General features: G+C 51.9%; 3 protein-coding genes and 1 non-coding gene across 4 annotated transcripts; 2 read left to right on the top strand and 2 right to left on the bottom strand.

Moving 5' to 3' along the window:
• The first annotated feature begins 301 nt into the window (after positions 1-301).
• Positions 302-9,297, top strand: BO82DRAFT_308258 (cullin-4B). The gene is made up of 9 exons (XM_025632309.1): positions 302-538; positions 640-4,983; positions 5,039-5,194; positions 5,251-5,522; positions 6,321-7,076; positions 7,140-8,220; positions 8,295-8,717; positions 8,776-9,136; positions 9,203-9,297. Exons 1-9 carry the CDS (start codon positions 355-357, stop codon positions 9,261-9,263), a joined length of 7,638 nt encoding a protein of 2,545 aa, XP_025492798.1. The 5' UTR covers positions 302-354; the 3' UTR covers positions 9,264-9,297.
• A 524-nt stretch (positions 9,298-9,821) lies between these two features.
• Positions 9,822-9,893, bottom strand: BO82DRAFT_t146. Its single transcript has one exon. It is a non-coding gene; the product is annotated as a tRNA-Glu (tRNA).
• A 1,113-nt stretch (positions 9,894-11,006) lies between these two features.
• BO82DRAFT_431525 (uncharacterized protein) lies at positions 11,007-14,166 on the bottom strand (the record flags this gene model as incomplete). The annotated part of the gene is made up of 6 exons (XM_025640707.1): positions 11,007-12,208; positions 12,320-12,932; positions 13,167-13,274; positions 13,341-13,356; positions 13,412-14,019; positions 14,077-14,166. The coding sequence occupies 6 exons, from the start codon at positions 14,164-14,166 to the stop codon at positions 11,007-11,009; spliced, it is 2,637 nt and encodes an 878-aa protein (XP_025492797.1).
• Positions 14,167-17,469: 3,303 nt separating this feature from the next.
• BO82DRAFT_353562 (putative dihydroxyacetone kinase (DakA)) lies at positions 17,470-19,730 on the top strand. The gene is made up of 4 exons (XM_025634987.1): positions 17,470-17,590; positions 17,753-18,260; positions 18,320-18,945; positions 19,008-19,730. The coding sequence occupies exons 1-4, from the start codon at positions 17,584-17,586 to the stop codon at positions 19,634-19,636; spliced, it is 1,770 nt and encodes a 589-aa protein (XP_025492796.1). The 5' UTR covers positions 17,470-17,583; the 3' UTR covers positions 19,637-19,730.
• Positions 19,731-20,447: the final 717 nt, after the last annotated feature.

Here is a 20,447-nt window from a genome sequence, read left to right as displayed (position 1 = left end):
ATGACCTGAGGTCTCCCAGAGCAGTGCGACCACCTTCATCCCACAATTGACGGGAGTGCATGCACTGGTGTGGTTCGATGACCCTGCATGTGAATCTGAAGTTGTTGTTCCTCGTGCGGCGGGCGATTAGATACTGAGTACGGAGTAGATAGTTAAACTACAGTACAGCCAGTATGGAGAAGGACTGCTGGTCCGGGCGGGCGCCGATGAGCTCCGCCCGCTCTTGACCGCCCGGGATTTTGGTCGCGTCCTCCGACCTTTTTTGGCCCGGACAAACACATCTCCCCCATCGTCCGCTTCGCTGGTGCTCGTCGCAACAAGTCGGCTGCTGCAAGAGCAAGCTTCCTGCCAGGCATGGAGGACACAGATACTGTTGCAAGCCTTCGTGGCTTGAATCAGGACTTGCAAAACCTCTCGTCAGCTTTCGTCGTCAATATCGAGCGTCTCCGAGTCGAATTGGAGACACACATTGAAGACTTCAAGAAGCTCCTCGACAAACCCACGAAAAACAATGCAAGCCGACAATCCGTTCTCTCGGGTATGTGCTAGCTTCTGGATCTCAATGGAACGTTTTTTGACGGAACCGTTCGCTTGTTCTGGCGCCAATGTGATGCTGACCATGTCTGCAATGCGATCTAGGGAAGGTAACCATCGGCAATGTCGAATACTCCATCAACCAGGATTTTCAACAAGGTGTACTCCAGCTTGCGGATAGTCTGAATATCGATGAACTCGAGGCTGCGTTCTTGTTCTTCGATGCGCAAATCGAGGCTCAATCACTAGACAGGCCCCTTCTTAACGTTGCGATCATGCGCTTTCACCAGCGCCGGCAGTTCTTGCTTGACTCGTTGCGCCTTATTCTCCAGGAATCGTTCGAGGTAGAAAGGGAAACAAACCAAATCATCATGCAGGAAATGATGGCTCACGTGGTTGAGATCAAGAATGGTCCTTTGCGAAATGCTTCGTTATACACCCGGAAATGCATGACTGCCATGATGGATGTGGAGAAGTGGCTTGCGCTCCTCAGCGACCAGGCTCAGAAGGCGACGCTTGTCGGTCAGATCGAAGATGCTGATACCATGGAACTGCTAGAGTTCCAGCGCAACAGCCTACTGCAGCAGCATGAAACGCTTGGCGCCGTTCTAAGCTACCTTTTTAAAGGCCCTTATACCAGCCCTGAAGACCTTCGAGTTCTCGTGAAGCATCTCCGGACCCTTGATCGCTTCGACAGTCTAGTTGTTCACTACATCCCGTGCATAGTATCTGCTTTTGAACAACACGGCTCCCCTGAAAAGTCGAGCTCCTATCAAGATGCCAAAAGTCTGCATAAGGAGATTGTCACTACAACGGTCGCTCAAGATTGGAAGCTGCCCACTTTCCATTCTGCAATCATTACACTCTGGCTTGCGATATTCAGCGCCTGGGACTTCGATGCTCCGTCCTCGCCTGTGCAGGGAGTGGACCCCGAGAAAGACGCAGATGAGCGTACAGCTTTGTTCATGACAGCACTGGATGACGGCGGACTCGATCTCCTGCTTACAGTCTGTTATGGTATCAATAATGAGGAATGGGCAGATCCAGCCCGCAGTGAGTTGATAGCTTTGCTTCTGAAAGAGGTTGCTTCAGCAATGCTCGAGCTAGAGCAGTGCTCTGAGTTTCTGAAGACTCTTCTAATGGAGAGCTTCGAGCTTTTCACTGAGGCCTGCATCGCAAACATGCCGGATGCTGTTCGCATGTTGAAAACCGAAGAAGACTCTCAACGGCTTGATCACCTCACAGCTCTTCGAGATGGCTTGACCTCCACGCCTCATCGTGGCGTAGTCGAAGCTCGCACACACCTTGAGTCTTTCTTGATGATCATGGCTTTCGCATTCGAACAACGGCCTGACGCCGCGCAGGAGTTTTGGGCCGATCCTGACTCAAACTTGTACGGCTTCCTCCAGTGGGCCTCTAAGCGACAAACCGTTCCTAGGGTCAGCGCATTCTGTGAACTGCTATGTTCCATCTCTGTAGGCGATGAAAATGCTACTGCAGCCCACCGATTTCTCTCCGAGGAGGATAAATTCCTTTCTGCTAAGTTCAAGCGGTCGACAGCTATGAACTGGTCACAGATGTTTGCTGAGCTAGATTTGTACGCCGAAAGAGTCACAGAGAAGCAACCAACATCACAGGCAGTCCTACGCTCGAGAAAGTTGAATCCAGCTGATATGAGTGAGCCCGAGAGTCCTGTGATGCTTACTTGCTACCTCAGGCTCTTGGAGCATCTGTGCAAACAGAGCGCTACTATCAGAGATTGGCTGCTCCATCACCCATCCTTCAACGTCGTCGGCACATTGTTGATGCTTTGCAGTGGGTCGGTGCCTACTCATCTGAGGGCCAATGTTTTCACAGCCCTCGCAGCTCTCATGACTGAACGAACGGCTCACAATGGAAACGAGATGTGGCTGTCTATCGATCAATGGATTTCCAACCCGAATACTGCCGGTGTTGCTAAAGCCCCTGTGAATAGCAATGCCTTTGCATGGTATGAGCAACAAATATTTCGGAACATTGGTGAGCGTTTCGATCAAGCCAATGCTTTCGTCACTCTGGTCTCTTCACTGGTTACGCCTACCCCTGAGTCCGCAGAATTCCATCTTTCATTACCCTTCCCGGAGAATCTCGGCTCTTCCTACCGCACGGCTGGCATTGAGCCATATGTTGACTTCATCATGGGCCACGCTCTAGCAAGAAAAGTCCCTGATATGAATGAGCGCCAGACGCGGTTGTTGACCCTTAATTGTTTGGAATTTGTGGCGTGCTGTCTTAATTCGTTCAATGAAAATCTGGTGACCGTCTTAAGTCAGCCGTCTGTGTCACCCGATTCTGCTTTTAAGTCTTCGACAATGGTGACATACATTCGTCTTCACCCCTTCGCGCGAGTTGCAGAATGGTTGTTCAACGAGGATGTCCTCAAGTCTCTGTTTGCCACAGCCCAACAAGATGTGAACGAGGTCGCTAGGGCATCGCCAGATTCCACGCTCGTCCTCTCCTTGCTAAGAAGCTTGAATGTCATGAATATGATTCTTGACCTTCAATCAACCTACTTTAACATTGTCAGACCGATGATCAGGTCACAAGCGGATGCAAATAGGACGACCGTGGCCAACTCTTCCCTTGCGGCCTTCGAAGACAGCATTCTGAACAACTTGACCATTGTACCTGCATTGTGTCTTTACTGCAGTACCGGACATGAGGAACTTACGGTCATGTCCATGACACTGTTAGAGAAGCTGTCGAGCTCCCCGAAGCTGAACAAAGTCACATCGCCTGAATTGGTCAAATGGCGATCCTCAAACAAAATCGTCGAGGTCCTCAGCTCCGAGCTAGACCTGGACAACCTAGCACGGCCTCTCACACATCAAATGGAAATCGATGATCGGGAACTGGAGGCCGGCGATAAGTCCCCGGCCTACATTATCAGGAAAAGCCTTCTAGCACTTTTGAACGGCTGTCTTGGATCAATAAGCGATAGGCCAACGATAGCCCACCTCCTTCTCGGTTTCAACAGCATAGGTAGTCTTCTTGACGTCTCTCCTGATGGCATGTTTGCCAACAAGATGTCCTTGCTGCATGCCATCATCCAGTTTGTACAAGACTTTCCTGGTGCAATGGATGGCAACATTCTTCCGTGGCTGGTGCAAATGAAGCGTATGGCGTTCCAGGTCCTGAAGAATCTTTGGTCATCAAAAATATCGTCATACTTCACACTTGCTGAGATGCGTGGCTCCCGATTCCTCGCCAATATGCTCGCTCTTCAGCCAATCATTGGACCTCACACGTCATGGGACGGTTTGCCGATAATTGCGGATGAATTCTGGCTAGCTGAGTCAACCTCAGCGTACGCGGAATTTCTACTCCTCAGAAGCTTCCTTTTCGACTACGCCGCCATTGAGATTCGCTCGGCTGCTAAGCTTGGAGCACCGACTCTTCAAGCTGAACTTATCTCCACCCTCTTTGGCACTTCAACGTCGGAGACAGGAGAGACCACAGTAAATCCTTCTGTGTTCGATCTATTCGACTTTGCCGACCTAGACGTTGCACGTTCCCTACCTATGCCTGATCTCCTTGTCCTCGAGGGCCTCGACTTTGATGTGTGTGCGAGACCAGAGGCAGACCATTCCTTGGTCCTATACAATATGGCCGAGGTAGTGGAGTTGATTCAGATGAGAAAAGAGGAATTGTTCGCTAGGGGACAGTTACACGAGGAACAATTTAATGCTGAGGCCGAAAGTCTCATGCTGTTCATAGAAGCAACAAACCGGCTCAGACAGATTACGTTCAACCGCTTCCTGGCTCTTCGATCCTGGGCTGAGCTTATCACAACCATGCTTTCCTCTGCAGAGATCGAAGGTGGCCGACGAACTACCTTCATTCTACACTCACTCCAACTCATTCTACCCAAACTTGAAGCCGCTATTCAGAATGATATGCCGGAGGCATTAGAGTTAGCAAGACTTACCGAGACATTGGTTAGCAAGCTGGAATCTTCGAGCTCCGAATCTCCCAAGCCAAACTTGAACAGTGCGCGCAGGGGTGGCGACGTGCTTGATGAGAAGCTTCACCAGATGTTCCATATTTGCGTGCGCGGCGTGATCATGGCTACTGGAAATGTCAGTCTCAGGGAGAGTCTGTACAACATATGTTCTCATTATGTTGCCCGTATCGTTTCCTCCAACGCGGCTCATGACCTCATCAAGAATCAAAGCCAGCAAATTATCAAGGCAACGGGCCATGCCCTGGTCGAAGCAATTTGCGATGACGCATATGCTGGTCAGGAGACATGTCGTGTCTCGGCGGTTCTATGCCTCAATCTTTTGGCAGTCTTAGATAGACAGACGGATCCAGTTTTGGTCGAATTGATAGCGCAGACGAACTATCTAAGCCTTTTCCTCGACGCAATCAGGGTTTTGCCAGTGGAGCTGAAGAACACCCAAGCAAGCGGTAAGCTCAAGTCCTTTCCTTGGCTGATCGCATGACTGACTGATCAACCAAACAGATACGCCCCTTCTATTGTCTTACTATCAATCTCTGTTGTCTTTGTTCCAGGAGCTGTGTCAAACAAAGGTTGGGGCCACGCATGTCTTGAGGACTGGGCTCTTTCAAGCCGTGCGTGAGTCGCAGCTGTTTGCCGCCGATCCTGATCTTGGGATTGGTGAGTACTTCGTTTCTTCCGCTTCTATGGCTTGATCTTATCACTAACGGATGCAGATATTGACAACACCGATGCTCTACGCAAATACTACGAGCTGCTTGATGCCTGTCTTCGGGTGATTGTCTCAGCGGTGTTTTCTCGTGGGCTTCATAACGAGCAGATGATGGAACAAACGCGCATATTCCTCACGGAAAACAGACAAGGCATGGTCGGCATCTTCAAACGCTTTGCTCGGATTAGCGGCACCGGTAATGCGGATCATCAAGGCACTTTGGGCAGCCTGGTCAAGTCTTACATGGCGCTCATCACCGCCACCGACTTTCTCGATGTACGTGCTGCACTTTTTCTCGATTTTCTTTCTTCCACTAACTTTGGATGGTTTAGTTCGAGGAGATGGAACTTGAAGAACGCACAGGGGAGCCGTTGTTCTCATGAGCCGGGTTTCTTGCGAGTCGGGTAGCTGGACAAGCTATGGTTCTTTTTTGATAAGATTTGGATGTATATGAATATGTTTTATCAGCCGATAGCGCGAACTTAACACAGCTCAGGAATGAGACATTAGAGGGGGGGATTCCACCAAACCAAGCTGGGCTGATTGATTAAGTAGCACAATGCTCCGAGGTAGATGTACACTACTGTATCATTCTATGAGGTACAGTACAATTTAAATTGTGCATAGCGGGGTTAGAGAAGGTGAGAAGGTACTTTACCTACAGCAAGGTATGGAGTCCTAACAAAATACGTATACTGGGGCCTGAGCCAATCATGTCTGCGACAATGAACGGAAGTATTATCTTATCTCCGGGGACTTTTGGTGGTTCAATCCAGCCCGTTAACGTAAGGTAGAAACCGAGCCTGTGACGCCCCTTCGACAACTTAAGAAACTACCACCACCACTTCACTCTCCCCACTTCACTTTGTTCCGGCCATCATCCTCCATCGTCGCACCATCTTGCCATCTTCGTCGTCTCCCCAGCAGTGTACGGTTGATCTCCAGAATTGACTTGAGAAAGGACTTGCCATGCATGATAGGGCTCGCCCGCACTGATTCTGGGTCCTTCCGACGCTGAGCGCTCCCATACCCTCACCACCTTTCTCCTCGGACAGAACCGGGTAGATGCAGCAGAACTCCAGAGGCGCCCCCGAGCAGAGGAGCGGTAAGCGCAAATCGATCGGTAAAAGAAAGCTATCCGATCCAGAAGACGCCTCGCGCCAGCAGCCCCAGCAGCAAGCGACCATCTCCGAACTTCTTTCACGCAATCACCACCCCGCCGCTCACGGCGGCAGCCGAAGCCATCACCACCACCAGTCCCCAACGACCAAGCGTCTGCGCCTGTCCCCCACCCTCCCAGGCACCTCCCACCCGCTAGTCAGTCCTCGAGAACAGACCTCGCCCGAACGGATGTATAACTTTACAAATGCGGAGCCTCGGTTAGGCGAGGCCATGGGCCAAACCGCGGGCGGGGCCGGCGGTGCGGCCAACCCTGCTGTCCGGCCTCGACCGTTCACTGCGGCGTCGCGCCAGGGAAATTTCACCCCGCACACTGGTGCGAAGCGGCTGGTCGTCAAGAATCTCCGGACCGGGTCCCGGTTGAACCCGGATGCATACTTCGAGAAGGTCTGGGATCAGCTTGATGCCGCGCTCGCCGCCATCTTCGGTGGCGGGAAGCCGGAAAAGTCGCTGGAGGAACTCTACAAAGGCGCCGAGCATGTCTGTCGACAGGGAAGAGCCGCGGCCCTGGCCAAGCGGCTCTCGGATCGATGTCGAGACTACGTCGCCGGGAAACTGCGCGAGAAGCTGACGGCGCAGGCGGCTGGTGGCACCAACATTGAAACGTTGCGGGCGGTGGTCGAGGCATGGTCGCTATGGCAGTCCAAACTGGTATGGTGACCAACGGGCCTCATCAGGTCGACGAGGAATTGAAAATCACTGACATCCCATCAGGTAACCGTCCGCTCCATCTTCTATTATCTTGACCAGTCCTTCCTCCTCCACTCCAAGGAGTTTCCCGTCATACGCGAGATGGGCTTGATCCAGTTCCGGCAGCACATCTTCTCCGATCCAGTCTTAGAACCAAAGATCCTGCAAGGCGCTTGCGACCTTGTGGAAGCGGACCGGGACGAAGCAAAGAGTGTGGTCGCCGATTCATCCTTACTCCGCAATGCCATCGATCTATTCCATGGGCTTGATATCTACACATCCGCCTTCGAGCCGGTCTTTGTTGCCGAATCCGACAAATTCTTCTCTTCCTGGGTTCAACGAGAAGCAGCCGGCTATCTGGCGACATTAGCGGAGAGTAGCCATAAGTTGATTGAGCGGGAGGTCAACCGATGCGAACTGTATGCTCTGAACCGAAGCACGAAACAGAAACTTGCAGAAATCCTCGATCGGACTTTGGTCGCTGAGCAGGAAGGGGTTCTGCTCAACCAGAAGGATATACTGGGCCTCCTACGGGCGGGTAACAAAGTTGCCTTGGAAAGGCTGTACTCCCTCCTCCAACGCAAAGACCTGGGGGCTAAGCTGAGGACCTCATTCAGCACCTACATCATCGAGGAAGGGTCCGCGATCGTGTTTGACGAGGAGAAAGAGGCAGACATGGTGGCGCGTCTGTTAGACTTCAAGCAACAGCTCGACGACCTCTGGAATGGTTCATTTCATCGCCATGAAGAGCTAGGCCACGTCCTTCGCGAAGCCTTCGAAACGTTCATGAACATGGGGAGGAAGTCTGCCTCTACGGGAGGAACCGACAACCCCAAGACTGGAGAAATGATCGCCAAATACGTGGACCGGCTACTCAAAGGCGGCTGGAAGCTGGCTCCTACACGAAAAGCGGAGGACATGCCGTTGGCAGACGAAGATGCCGAAATCAACCGGCAATTAGATCAGGTTTTGGATCTCTTCCGGTTTGTTCACGGAAAAGCGGTGTTCGAGGCATTTTACAAGAACGACCTTGCGCGCAGGCTGTTAATGGGCAGGAGCGCCAGTGACGATGCGGAAAAGAGCATGCTTTCGAGGCTCAAGACGGGTGCGTTTTCTTATTCTGAAGCCTTGCTAATCTATTGCGGGACAAGATATCGGGCTCTTACTAATGAAATTCAGAATGCGGATCAAGCTTCACACACAACCTGGAGTCTATGTTCAAGGACATGGATGTCGCTCGCGATGAGATGGCCGCGTACAGCTCCATCCAACGCGAACGTCGACACCGGCTCCCGGTCGATCTGAGCGTCAGCGTGCTGTCGGCGGCCGCCTGGCCGACATATCCCGACGTCACGGTGCGGATCCCCGCCGAGATCGCGACCAGCGTGGACGACTTCGAGAAGTTCTATCACACCAAGTACAACGGGCGGAAACTCAACTGGAAGCACCAGCTGGCACACTGCCAGCTGCGCGCCAGGTTCCCCAAGGGCGACAAGGAACTCGTGGTCAGCTCATTCCAGGCGATCGTCCTGCTCCTATTCAACGATCTCCCGGAAGGCGGATCCCTGACCTATGCACAAATCCAGGAAGCAACCATGCTGTGTAAGTGATCTATCCGTAGGGAGCACCAAACTCCCCGGCTAACTGCTTTGGATGTTAGCCGACCAGGAACTGCAGCGAACGCTCCAATCCCTCGCGTGCGCGAAGTACCGCGTGCTGGCCAAGAAGCCCAAGGGGCGCGAGGTCCACAAGACGGACGAATTCGCCTACAACCCAGGGTTCTCCGACCCGAAGATGCGGATCAAGATCAACCAGATCCAGCTGAAGGAGACCAAGGAGGAGAACAAGACGACGCACGAGCGGGTCGCCGCGGACCGGCACTACGAGACGCAGGCGGCCATCGTCCGCATCATGAAGAGCCGCAAGACTATCACCCACCCGGAACTGGTGGCCGAGGTGATTAAGGCCACGCGCAGCCGGGGCGTCCTCGAGCCGGCGGAAATCAAGAAGAATATTGAAAAGTGAGTTTGCCACAAACGATTCCTCTTTAAACACACAACTTCGGACTAACCATGCTATACCTGCAGGCTCATCGAGAAGGATTACATGGAACGCGAGGAAGGGAACAGGTACCAATATGTGGCCTAGAGCGCACGCATCCTTTCTTTTTTTTTTTTTTTTTGTTTGGCGCGTGGTGCTATGGTGTGCTGGTGTAATGATTTCAGCTTACCATATCCCCATCGTATTGATGATGATTACGGAGTAACCTTGTTAATAATCACTATGGCATGATCATGACCTGACCTGATATTCGGTGTGGGGAGTTCAGTGCAGTGGTGGTGGTGGTGGTGGTGGTAGTAGTAGTAGTAGCCTGTAGGAGGACGTTGGCAACCTTGAACCTGCCGCAGGTTGCATGGTCGAATAAAATCAAGAACCAACCCCTCCCACTCTAATTCGTGGAATCTTCTCAATGATCACCCATTAACTTGACTGAATCAACTGATCCGTCATCGCTGGTAAGCGTAGATCACGTGGTGAAGTATCGAAGCAAGTTAGCGACTCGGAGTCTGCTTGTTCGGACGTTAGCCACTACACCATATCGGATGTTGTATGAAAAGAATCTGTGTAAAAAAGACCGCTATGGGCCAAAACAAGCCCCAGACAGGAGAGGCAAAAAGATCGGCCGATAGAGCAAAAGAATTTGAGCTCCGATAGGGGGAATCGAACCCCCGGCTGCCGTGTGAGAGACGGCGATGTTAGCCACTACACCATATCGGATGCTGTATAAAAAGAAGTTGTGTGAAAATATACTATGTTCCAAATCTAACCGAGCCGGGCAGGAGAGGCAAAAGGTCAAGCCGATAGAGCAAAAGAATTTGAGCTCCGATAGGGGGGATCGAACCCCCGGCTGCCGTGCACCGAGCAATTGAGAGACGGCGCGTCCTGACACGCGGCAACGCTGTACCGCACCTCGGGATAGTTGCCTGGTCGAGCCAGTTCGATCGAAGCCGAAGACTCATGTGTTTATATCAGTAAGTTCCATAGTAGCCCCAAAGCATCCTGCGTGATACAGGCACTAATGATCACTAGGTACTATACTCATAGTTCTAACTTCTAAACAACCCCCTACCTCTCCGCAAGGTAAGCTACAGCTGCGTCGCTGCCGATATGGACCCGGCCTGAGGGGTTCCAGCCACCAGCACCGCGCAGCCAATTCTTTCGTCCGAGATATCTAACTGCCGGAGGAGAGCAAACACTTACTTACTGATTATCAGAGTCAATTCTTTCTATCCTGTCAAAAGGTTCAATACAAGAATAGAGTAAATGGTAAATCATTAACCTAATATAGAACGGAGCTATCTTGCATGCCACAGGACTGTATATATCAGTAGGATGGATGGACTGGAAGATCGATGCTTCTGTCTGTAATTTGATCCAAAAAACTAGATAGACAAAAAAGTCTATGACTAATTGCCTTAGAAGGCCATGTTTCCCTTTCTCTCTCTCTCTCTCTCTCTCTCCCCCCCCCCCTTCCGTACTGGTCATCGATTCTCCAACAGATGAGAGGGATGTTCGGATTGTCTTTCTGCCCCGCCGATATAACACACTCTTTGGCGATTTGCGATTTGCTTGAAGCATCGACGACAAGAACTTTCGGGCAACAACGTGATATTCCATAATATATGTATACAGAAGTCAAAGAACGGATTGCTATGAAGAACATTCAGCAGCACAAACGCTACTGCAATCGGAAGGACCTACAGATCGAGAGATTACTCCAATCGTTCATCTGCCGCCGCCGGTCTCCGAACACAATAATGGGATATCCGAAGCTTGCAACAATGTGCTGAGTGCATGAATCACAGGCCCATGATATGAGTAGGTAGTACATCAGTGGCCTGGCTTGTGGAGGCAAAAGTGGGCGGTGAACACCTTGGCCAGACTCGGCAGAAGATAGTAGCCGGCTCCATCAGCCTCAGTCCCCTCGCGGAGCTGGCACGGCGTGCCCGAGATTGTCACCAGTTCAGCGGTGGTTTTCACCGTGTAATCCGTGTAGAGTACAGGAAGGTTGAAGAAGCATGGTGGCAGATTGTCGATCGCGTACCCCGAGCCCGGGATGATGCTCGTGGAAGGACTGTAGGCCCCGTTGTAGCCTTGCGCGGTCTGGCACTGGAGCGAGCTACTGACCAGAGCCGGGAGGTTGATCTTATACTTATCATACAGGACGTCGAAGGAATCCGCCGAGAGGGGGTCGGAGAGGTCCGCGTAGTAGGAACCTAACCCGGGTTGCTCGAGGGTGTAGCAAACCGACCCCGCGGAATCGAGATTCAGCACAGTGCCTCGACTGCCGGGGCAGTTGTCGATCGAATCGCCGTTCGGGATGATGTAGACATTGGAGCTGGCTAGCATGTATCCCACGAGTGACTGTTGCATCGCGGCCATGAGACCAGTGGAAACATTGCCGCATGCCATATCAGGGTCTGCGAATCGACCCCCGGCGAAGAATTTAGCCATGTCGGTGGTAGAATATTTCCCATATAGATCGGCCGAGGTGTCGAGTGCGTAGTCCGGAAAAGAAGACAGATCACCTGTCTCGAAAACGGCTTGAGCCAGATTGACCAAGCTCGTGTTGTACTGCTGGACCACCACGGAGAGACGATCTGAGAGAGCAGTGCCCGGCTCGGCTAAGAAAGCATTGCTATCGGCTGGGTCGCTGGGGCTGTCTAAGACGGAGATCATGCTGAATACTCCGCCCAAAAGCGCTGAGAGAGAACTGGCAAAGGTACTGATTGGGCCGAGACCGCCACTGAGAATAGTGACCCCTGCGGCCATGGCACCCATGATCTTGACCAGATCTGCTTCGTCGCTCTTGGGTGTTAAATAGGTGGTAACATCATCAACCATATCATTGATCCCTAGAGACGTAATAAAGCCATCCTCAAATACAGACGTAGACATCTCGCGCAGACATCGCTGGAAGATAGAAAAGGCCCGCTGAGCAAAGAAGTATGGAACTTGGTCGTTTGAGACCGGGCAGGTATCGGGTAATTTGCAAGCGTTATCATTGGTGATATCTGAACAACCAGTGACGCCTACTGTGGTGTACTCGTTGAAGTAGGAATCAACGTTTGGAAGCGTAGTGGTCAAGACCGAGGAAAGATTTATTAGACGGCATGAGTAAACACATAGGTGCCTTTACTTACCATGGCTAGTTGATAACGCATGACGCGTCGTCTCGAATTCCACGGCCAAGCCAGCCTGACTGACTTCCCATGAAGTGACTGCCGTGTCGGTCAATGTCAACAGACCCTTGCAATCGATGGTGTCATCCGCGGTGGTATTCAGAGGCGTATACCGCAACACAGTCTCTTCGTAAGTGCAACCGCTGCCGCCATCACCCGGGACTAAAGGCAGAATCTGATAGTCGAGGTTGTAGAAACCTTCCGTGCAGCTGGAAGCGGGACATTTCCCTCCTGATGCGGAATATAAAACCGTTGTACCTGTTTTGGGGGCAAGTACCATGGAGACCGAGTACCCAGCATTGATATTCGGCCCCTGAGCAAAGTTCAGTCCGGCACTTAAGTCGGTCACCACAACTTGGTCATCAGTTGCTGTAGTGATCATGAGCTCTAAGTCGCTAGGAGCGTATCCTCCAACTGTATCATCGAGGACAACGGCCCAGTGTGTGGTTAGCGAAAATGTTTGGTAACCCGCTGGTTTATCCCAAAACGTGTATTCTCCAATTCCTTCGAAAGGGCAGGTATCGTCAAGAGCAAGCGTGTGGTACCAGATGGCACCCACCGCATCTTCTCCATTCTGAGGCCGCATATCAGATGGACCGGCGGACACTCTGAATACTGTGGCAAAGGACTAGATGATAGGCTAGAGGGCATTGTGGGGCCAAATGTCATTAGCATAGTTGTTGGGTGCCGCATCAGTGTTCTACTCAGGCCACAGGTTTCCAATATAATGTCCTTCCGGTCCATCATTCTGTGCTTGTCAGTGATTCACTTCCAGTAGCTGTGTGAAGCCTCAGGAAGAGCAACTTACCCAGGTGATATATTCCACAAACTCGAGCGCATCACTCTCAATTTCCAGAATATCATGAAGTCGTTGCATGAAATTTGTCTCTCCTTGGCGATAAACATTGGCCGAGTACTGAGATGCAATTAATAAGGTACTTAATGACCAGGGAAGAGGGGGATGTTCACCGAGTTCTTATACTGCATCAAGCTCAGGGCTATAACATCATGGTTAGCAACTGGAAGCCTCAATCAACGGGAGTGAGGAGAGACCCGCGAATCATGTAGGAGGCGCCCTCAGTCTCAGCTGCCTTATCGATGATCACCTGGTCGCGAGCCACTCCTCCAACGCCTCCGCTCTGGTCGGCGGCGTCTTGACCCAACGCTGGCCATGCGGATTCCCAACTGAACAGCCCGTCGGTGAGGTTTCCCCAGTAATACCACCAGCCAGCGTCACTCGACCAATAACCCTCGGTGTCGCCGAGATCGGGAATCCAATAGACATCATAGTCGCCACTGTTCTTCACGGATAACTTGAAGGCGCTCCAAGTGTCCCATGTGCCTCCACCGAAGCTATAAGTACTCACCATGTATTTGTCATTCACCTTGTAGTATGCATCATAACCCATAGCATTGACACACAGATCGACATAGCCTGCAGGGCCCTGACCACATGAGGGGCCCCCGGATGCGTACACATCCATACTGATGAAGATACCGAAGTCGTAGTGCTGGTTTCTGATATAGTTGCCCATCTCTAGAACAAGATTATTAGCCCAGCTATCCGTTGGGCATTGGACGTTCAGAGCATATCCATCAAGACCCATAGCAACGGCATCGTCCACGTCTTGATGAACATGATCGGTTGTGATGTTGCCGACCTAGAATCGTGAGTCTTCTGCTTTGATTGTGTCGATTTGCGGGGTGGTTTTGCTCACCATGTAGTGGGCAAAGACTGCACGGCCAGTAGTCGTCACTATATGTGCCGACATTGCCATTAGGCAAAGCAGCCATTCGAAGATTGACATTTTTGCCCTTCCGCTGACCCGGAGGCACAGCATGTTCAAGCTACTTGTTCTTTCTCGCGGGAAGAGCTACTAGGGCTCGAGAGAAAAAGAGGAGGAAGTTGAGACAGACTCGCTATGAGGCTGATGATGCAGGTCTGATACCTGTAGAAGATCGGGTCTTCCATGCTTTTATATCCATATCCATTGCGAGCAAGTGATGTTCTGGGTATGCCGCCACTTTTGGCACAGGAGCACTGCTAGTCCTTTTGGAGAAGAAGTTGGCGATATACGAAGCCTGGTTAATATGGATCTGGAAGTCCGGTACAGACAGTTTGCAGCGGACCTGACTAGACCTATTCGGGGCAGCACTTGTCATCTTCGTGCTAGAACTATGAGAGCTTCCATCTTAGCTTCCGTGAAGCTTTACCATTCAAACACTTCATTAGGGGACGAAACAAGGTTTGTGCTCAGCGGTCCCCTTTGGCCTTTGGAAACAAAGTATTCCATTTGGAGAAAGTCATTAGTGTCGCTACGGTGGGCGGTGGTAGCATGGCAAACAATCAATTCCACTTAACCCCTAACCACGGCTGGATATCGCTGGCTCATGGCTAACCACACGTGGAATATACAATATCAGAGCGCAGACCTTCGGCTTCGAGGGGCGATTTCAATTTCTTCACAAGACTCTCGCGGTAAACTACTACAAAACAACTAGTGTCCTTTGACTAGCAGACTCAGCAGGGCCTGCACAGTGGTTCGGTCCATGTAGTAGCCTTCTCAAGCGATGGCTAGGTGGTGGGTCGTGGCGTCCTACCTCGGAGATGAAGGTGAAAGACCTACCGCAGTCTGCAGAGTGCGGACCCTTTCCCCCTGAGCCTCAATCGACTGCTAATCTGATTAGGCCTAGGTGGTGGGCAGCGTCCGATTGTAATGATAGGACTTTGCGCTTGTAAGTTGGGGGCCTCGCCACGAGCGCGCTGCTACAGAGCCTCGAGGGTACGATGCACGGCTGCTGGTGTCTGGCTTCTGGGGATAACGCATTGCTTCTCTAGCATGCATCCTAGGTTGTGGCACCTTTGACGAACTGGCAGTCCCTCGGAGTATGGTCAAGATATCATTTTGCTTAAGGGTACTCCTTGATACCTGAAGTTACGCGGATGAGGCAAGCACGTTGCAGTCACCTAGGGAGCAAAAAGCATCAACTTCGTCAGCACCAGGGTGCGCACAGAGAAAGCCAATTTGTGGCATAGAGAATCAAGTGGTTAAAGTAGCCTTTCTCTGTTGGAACTTGTAAGATGAATTGAAAAGCACGAAGATAGATATCGGTCCGAAAGTGACTTGGCTTTCGGCGAACAACAACAACAAATATCTCAGCGAGCATATGGGGGTAATATAGCATGGCAACATCGAAAACCGAAAACGACTTGGGAGAAAAAGAATTCTCCAGGTCAGGTGAGTCGGCAGCGCATCCCGAGGCGAACATCCAACTCATATAATAGAGGCTGTCGCATACATGCACCGCTGCTGCAATAAGCTATCATAGAACAGCACCTAGCCTGGCAGGTGAGCCGAGTGGCCGGAAATGGCAACGTGGAAAGCGGTCCACGGTAACAGAAATTGCCGGCAGGGACGGAGGAGGTTCAAGCTGGAGCTTGAATGCACAGACGGGGTCTAGGCTATGCTTGCTCACCTGGAAAGAATTCTTTGTTCACGTGGAAGGTCGGATTATGCATCAACCTTACGGCGTTACGGTGGACATGCAATGATTCTCACTTTCCGAGTATTAGTACGAACTGAATAGGAAAGAATCGTCCGATTTAGGACGTTGTACGCGCCCCCGCACTATTCCTGGGATTCCCGCTGCATCGATCTGACAGCGGAGCCTTTGGAACTATTACTCTTCTGCCGCCCTTCCAATGTTTTCAAAGTCCCATGATCGGGTTTCTCCTGCAGGGGAGGGGCTGAAATGTTGGGACGTCGATGTGATGTGGTTACTACTAGTACGTCTAGATCTTATGCATACCAGTTGTCCGCAAGATTGTCTCAACTGGCAACAGGTTGCAGAATTATATGCTGGATTGAGACAACCGGGCATGCTTGACGTGCTTTGCGATACATTGTGGCTCGAATGATCAATTGTTGCACAATAAACCTGTATCAACTCGCCACGCCATTGCAAGATACGGGACGGAGTACTCAGCAGAATCCTCCGAAACCAGAAGGATTACGCACCGGTGACATCGACTGGATAAGCCACCAAATGAAGTCGCCTTGACGATTCGCCGGTTGTTGAGTCTGTCATGAAATGTCCCGTGCAGTCCGGAGACAAAGTACTCATCATACTGTACAGTCAGTAGGTTAATGCTTCAACCGACTAGCGCATCTGCTGCTCTGCAGGGCCGAACAACTCTTTGCAATCTGCATCCAGACTCGGGTCGACTTCACTAGGTAGAGGCATGTCGCGGGCAAGATTGGCGGGAGGACCGCGGAATTCCCGGAAAGGGTAAGCCGAAGCGCTTGTCAAGATTCCAGACCCATGGGGTAACGTTGGCGGGGCCGTAACAAGGGGAAATCAACTCCCAATTGCCAGATCCAGAACCCCGGCATACGATCCTGGATCCATTGAACACATAGGTCAAGTCATGCGAAATCACTTGTTCATGTGAGCAGCAAAAAATTGATTGTCCACGGAAGGGGGACAACAATTGGGAGCATTGAATGGACAGAGTGGGCAAATCGAACTATTGGGGAAACAGGTTACTGCGTCTACTCCCCATACCACTGCTTCTTACGCCATGTTGAAGTCGCGGGTTGCTCATACTCGTTCTCTTCGCAACTGGTATATAGCCCGGCTGTTGCGCCCTCATCCTTGGGCCCATTCCTGGTCCAATCCCTTTTCTTTTGGTTGATTCTCGTGTAATTGTCACTTGGTTGGTCTCTTCAGTTGGCCCAGGTTATCCGTCCAACTGATCCCGAACTGTCTATTCATCGGCAGTTCTTCGTTCCGCCTCTTGTCAAGTGACTGCAACTGGTGAGTACTGCTAAGCCAGGATCCTCTAGGATAATATCTCAATGGTTTCTCTTTCCCCAAGCTGACAGTTGCCAGACCCAGTAGAATCGACTTCCCCACTTCCCCGCCTCATCCGGCCTGAATTCCGATCCCAACCATTGCGCCTCGACCAGGTTCGCTGTCGTCGTATTGTCGCACAATCGTGACGCTCCGTCCTGTAAAAGGTTCGGCTCCGAAGGAAGAGATCAAATGATCATTGCAAAGGCGTCTTAGATCCCCGAGACAGGTTATATATCAAGAAGACCGTGCGCGAGTTCAACCATCCCGCAACCCCATACTTCGACCGGTTCCACTTGCGAAACGGTTCGTCTCCATACGCATCTTAACGTCATACTTAACTGGAGATCGTCCATCAGACCTTCCACAACATGCAAAGTAGGTTTCACACCCTCATACGATCTTACATAGTCCTCTGGAAACTCGGTAGCCTGGCTGGTTTGCTAGGAGCCCCCATGCAGGCCCAAAACCTGGTCCATGGTCATCCTGAAAGTCTACACTAGATTGTTCCATCCACTAACACTAACGTTGGCCCGTTAGCCAAACACTTCTTCTCGGATCCTACCCATTTGGTCCAGACCGCTCTGCACTCCCTCACCCTCACAAACCCATCGGTAGCATTCGACCCTGAGAACAAAATTATCTTCCGTCGGCCCAATGTGAATTCAAAGCCTAAGGTCGCCATTATATCGGGTGGTGGTTCTGGCCATGAGCCTGCTTTCGCAGGCTTCGTCGGGAAGGGTTTCCTTGATGCTTCCGCAGCCGGTACGATCTTCGCTTCGCCCTCGGCGGAGCAGATCCGCAAAGCCGTCATGGAATGCGTCAACAGCGACCAGGGTGTGCTCATCATCCCCATGAACTACACGGGCGACGTGCTCAACTTCGGTATGGCCACGGAGAAGTCGCGGGCTGCTGGCATCAAGACTGAGTTCTTCGCTATCAATGACGATGTCGGCGTGGGCAAGAAGAAGGGAGGCAAGGTCGGCCGTCGTGGTATCGGCGGCGGTGTTCTCATTCTCAAGGCTGTCGGTGCTTTGGCTGAAGCAGGGTTAGTTTTACGCCTTCAACGCGACAAGTCCTTGCGCAGTGGAACTAACTTCAGCATAGTGGCTCATTGGAAGAAGTGTATCACCTGGCTCAGCTAGCGAACAATAACCTCGTATCGGTGGGGTCTTCGCTCGAACACGTTCATGTTCCTGGCCGGGGTGTTCCTGAAGACACAATCCCGGAAGGCGAAGTCGAGGTCGGGATGGGCATTCACAATGAGCCAGGATCCCACCGGGTGAAGGCGAATCTGGTTGAGTTGGTCGCCAACATGCTTCTCCAGCTTCTGGACCACAATGATCCCGACCGCGCTTGGGTCACTCGCAAGCCTGAGGATGACTTTGTGTTGTTAATCAACAACTTGGGTGGCGTTAGCACATTGGAACTTTCCGGCATCACGGACGAGGTCTACCGTCAACTCGACAGAGATTACGACGTCCAGCCGATCCGAGTCATCCAAGGGACCTTCCTCACCAGCCTCAACGGGCTGGGCTTCAGCATCTCCTTGTTGAAGCTGGTGGATACGGGGCTGGGCCCCGGCCGGTCCTTCCTTGATCTCCTTGATGCACCTGCAGAGGCTGTCGGCTGGTCGGCCCCCATCAGCCGGGAGACATGGAAGCATCGTACCGACGCTCCTGTGGAGATTAAGAGGACTGCGTTGGCGGAGGACAACCCAAGCAACGTGAAGTGTAAGTGGCCCAGCCGATATCTTGTTCCCTGCACCGTCCTCAACATCACTAACACCCGACAGTGGACGTCAGCATCCTGAAGAAGGTCCTCAGCAGCGCTCTCAAGCGCGTCATTGCCGCCGAGCCCGAGACCACGCGCTTCGACACTATCGTTGGCGACGGCGACTGTGGCGTCGGTCTGAAGCGAGGCGCCGAAGCCGTGACGGCTCTCCTGGAGAGCGCCTCGTCCAACCTGACCGACGACGTGGTCCACGCCGTCAACCGCATCGTCAGCGTCGTCGAGAGCACGATGGACGGCACCTCCGGCGCCATCTACGCCATCTTCCTGAACGCGCTCGCTCACGGCCTCCGCGAACAAGACCAGGGCACCGCCACCCCGGCCACGGTGAACGTGTGGGCCGCAGCGTTGAACTACTCGCTCTCCGCGCTTTCGAAGTACACACCGGCGCAACCGGGCGACCGCACTCTGCTCGACGCCCTGGTGCCCTTCTGCAAGACCCTCCAGGAGAGCAAGGATGTCCACGCCGCGGCGAAGGCGGCGCAAGAGGGGACCGACTCCACCAAGCACATGAAGGCCAGCCTGGGACGCAGCGTGTATGTCGGTGGCGAGGATGAGTGGGTGGGCAAGATCCCCGACCCCGGAGCTTATGGGCTCAGTGAGTTCTTGAACGGACTGGCGGAGGCCCTTTGAGTTGAGTTGCTAGGGCTAAGGCAGGGATATTGGGGGGTTTCATCGTACATATACTTTGGAGCGTTCGAAGTTCTAATTCTTAATACAAATAATGACCATGATACGAGGTTGCTGTGTTCAACACCTTAAAGAACATCCCCACAACCCGGCGTCCGGACGAATACACAACAATTTTTCCATTCTACCCGCAGAAGGTGTAGTAGGAGAACACCGTTGGCTAGGCTCGAGTGACAGTAAGAATAAGGGGCGTATACCAAAGCCCCCAATAATTCAGAACTGAATCCTCGTTACACTGTTTACTAAAAGGGGAGGGGAGAGAGGTCCGCCTAGAGTAACCTTGGGTGTAGATATATTATCTACTGTTCTTGTAGTGGACATCAGGTGAATTGCAACTTACGTAGCTAGCATCTCAACAATGGGCTCAGTCAGGGTGATAGAACCATCCCGGCCTGACCGTCCAACTGCCGAACTCAGCAAAATCAATCACGAGAAGCTTTCTCTTTACCGTTCTTTCATTCCTTTTTCTAACTTTTTTTTTTCCAAAACCACAGTAGTACCGAAGAACGCCAAATCTGTCGCGCCACAACGAGAAATAGCAAAGGAGAGAGAAAGGACATCAGATCAAAGATATCAAAAGAAGTATGTAAGAGAGGGCCAGACAAGCAAATGACAGTCCATTGAAAAAAAAAAACAAGAAATCTCCCGGCTTTGGGGGGTGTAAGAAGGGTGGCTGAACCCCCTTTCCCCCACCCATGGAACCCCAATATGACCCTGAGAGAAGTTCTTTTCATCTTTCGAGCAAGCGCACACG

The sequence above is a fragment of the Aspergillus uvarum genome (genome assembly GCF_003184745.1).
Source record: "Aspergillus uvarum CBS 121591 unplaced genomic scaffold BO82scaffold_21, whole genome shotgun sequence".
Taxonomy (NCBI): Eukaryota; Fungi; Ascomycota; class Eurotiomycetes; order Eurotiales; family Aspergillaceae; genus Aspergillus; species Aspergillus uvarum.
Note: the sequence above shows the minus strand (reverse complement) of the source record. Positions and strands in the feature narration are given on the sequence as shown.

Excerpts from the sequence above, each read along its gene's own strand:
- BO82DRAFT_308258 (XM_025632309.1), top strand. The coding sequence starts at position 355 with ATGGAGGACACAGATACTGTTGCAAGCCTTCGTGGCTTGAATCAGGAC. Across the intron at positions 539-639 it reads CCGACAATCCGTTCTCTCGG|GGAAGGTAACCATCGGCAAT; the intron begins GTATGTGCTAGC and ends AATGCGATCTAG. Across the intron at positions 8,221-8,294 it reads GCTTTCGAGGCTCAAGACGG|AATGCGGATCAAGCTTCACA; the intron begins GTGCGTTTTCTT and ends AATGAAATTCAG.
- BO82DRAFT_353562 (XM_025634987.1), top strand. Across the intron at positions 18,261-18,319 it reads GGTGCTTTGGCTGAAGCAGG|TGGCTCATTGGAAGAAGTGT; the intron begins GTTAGTTTTACG and ends ACTTCAGCATAG. Across the intron at positions 18,946-19,007 it reads CAACCCAAGCAACGTGAAGT|TGGACGTCAGCATCCTGAAG; the intron begins GTAAGTGGCCCA and ends AACACCCGACAG.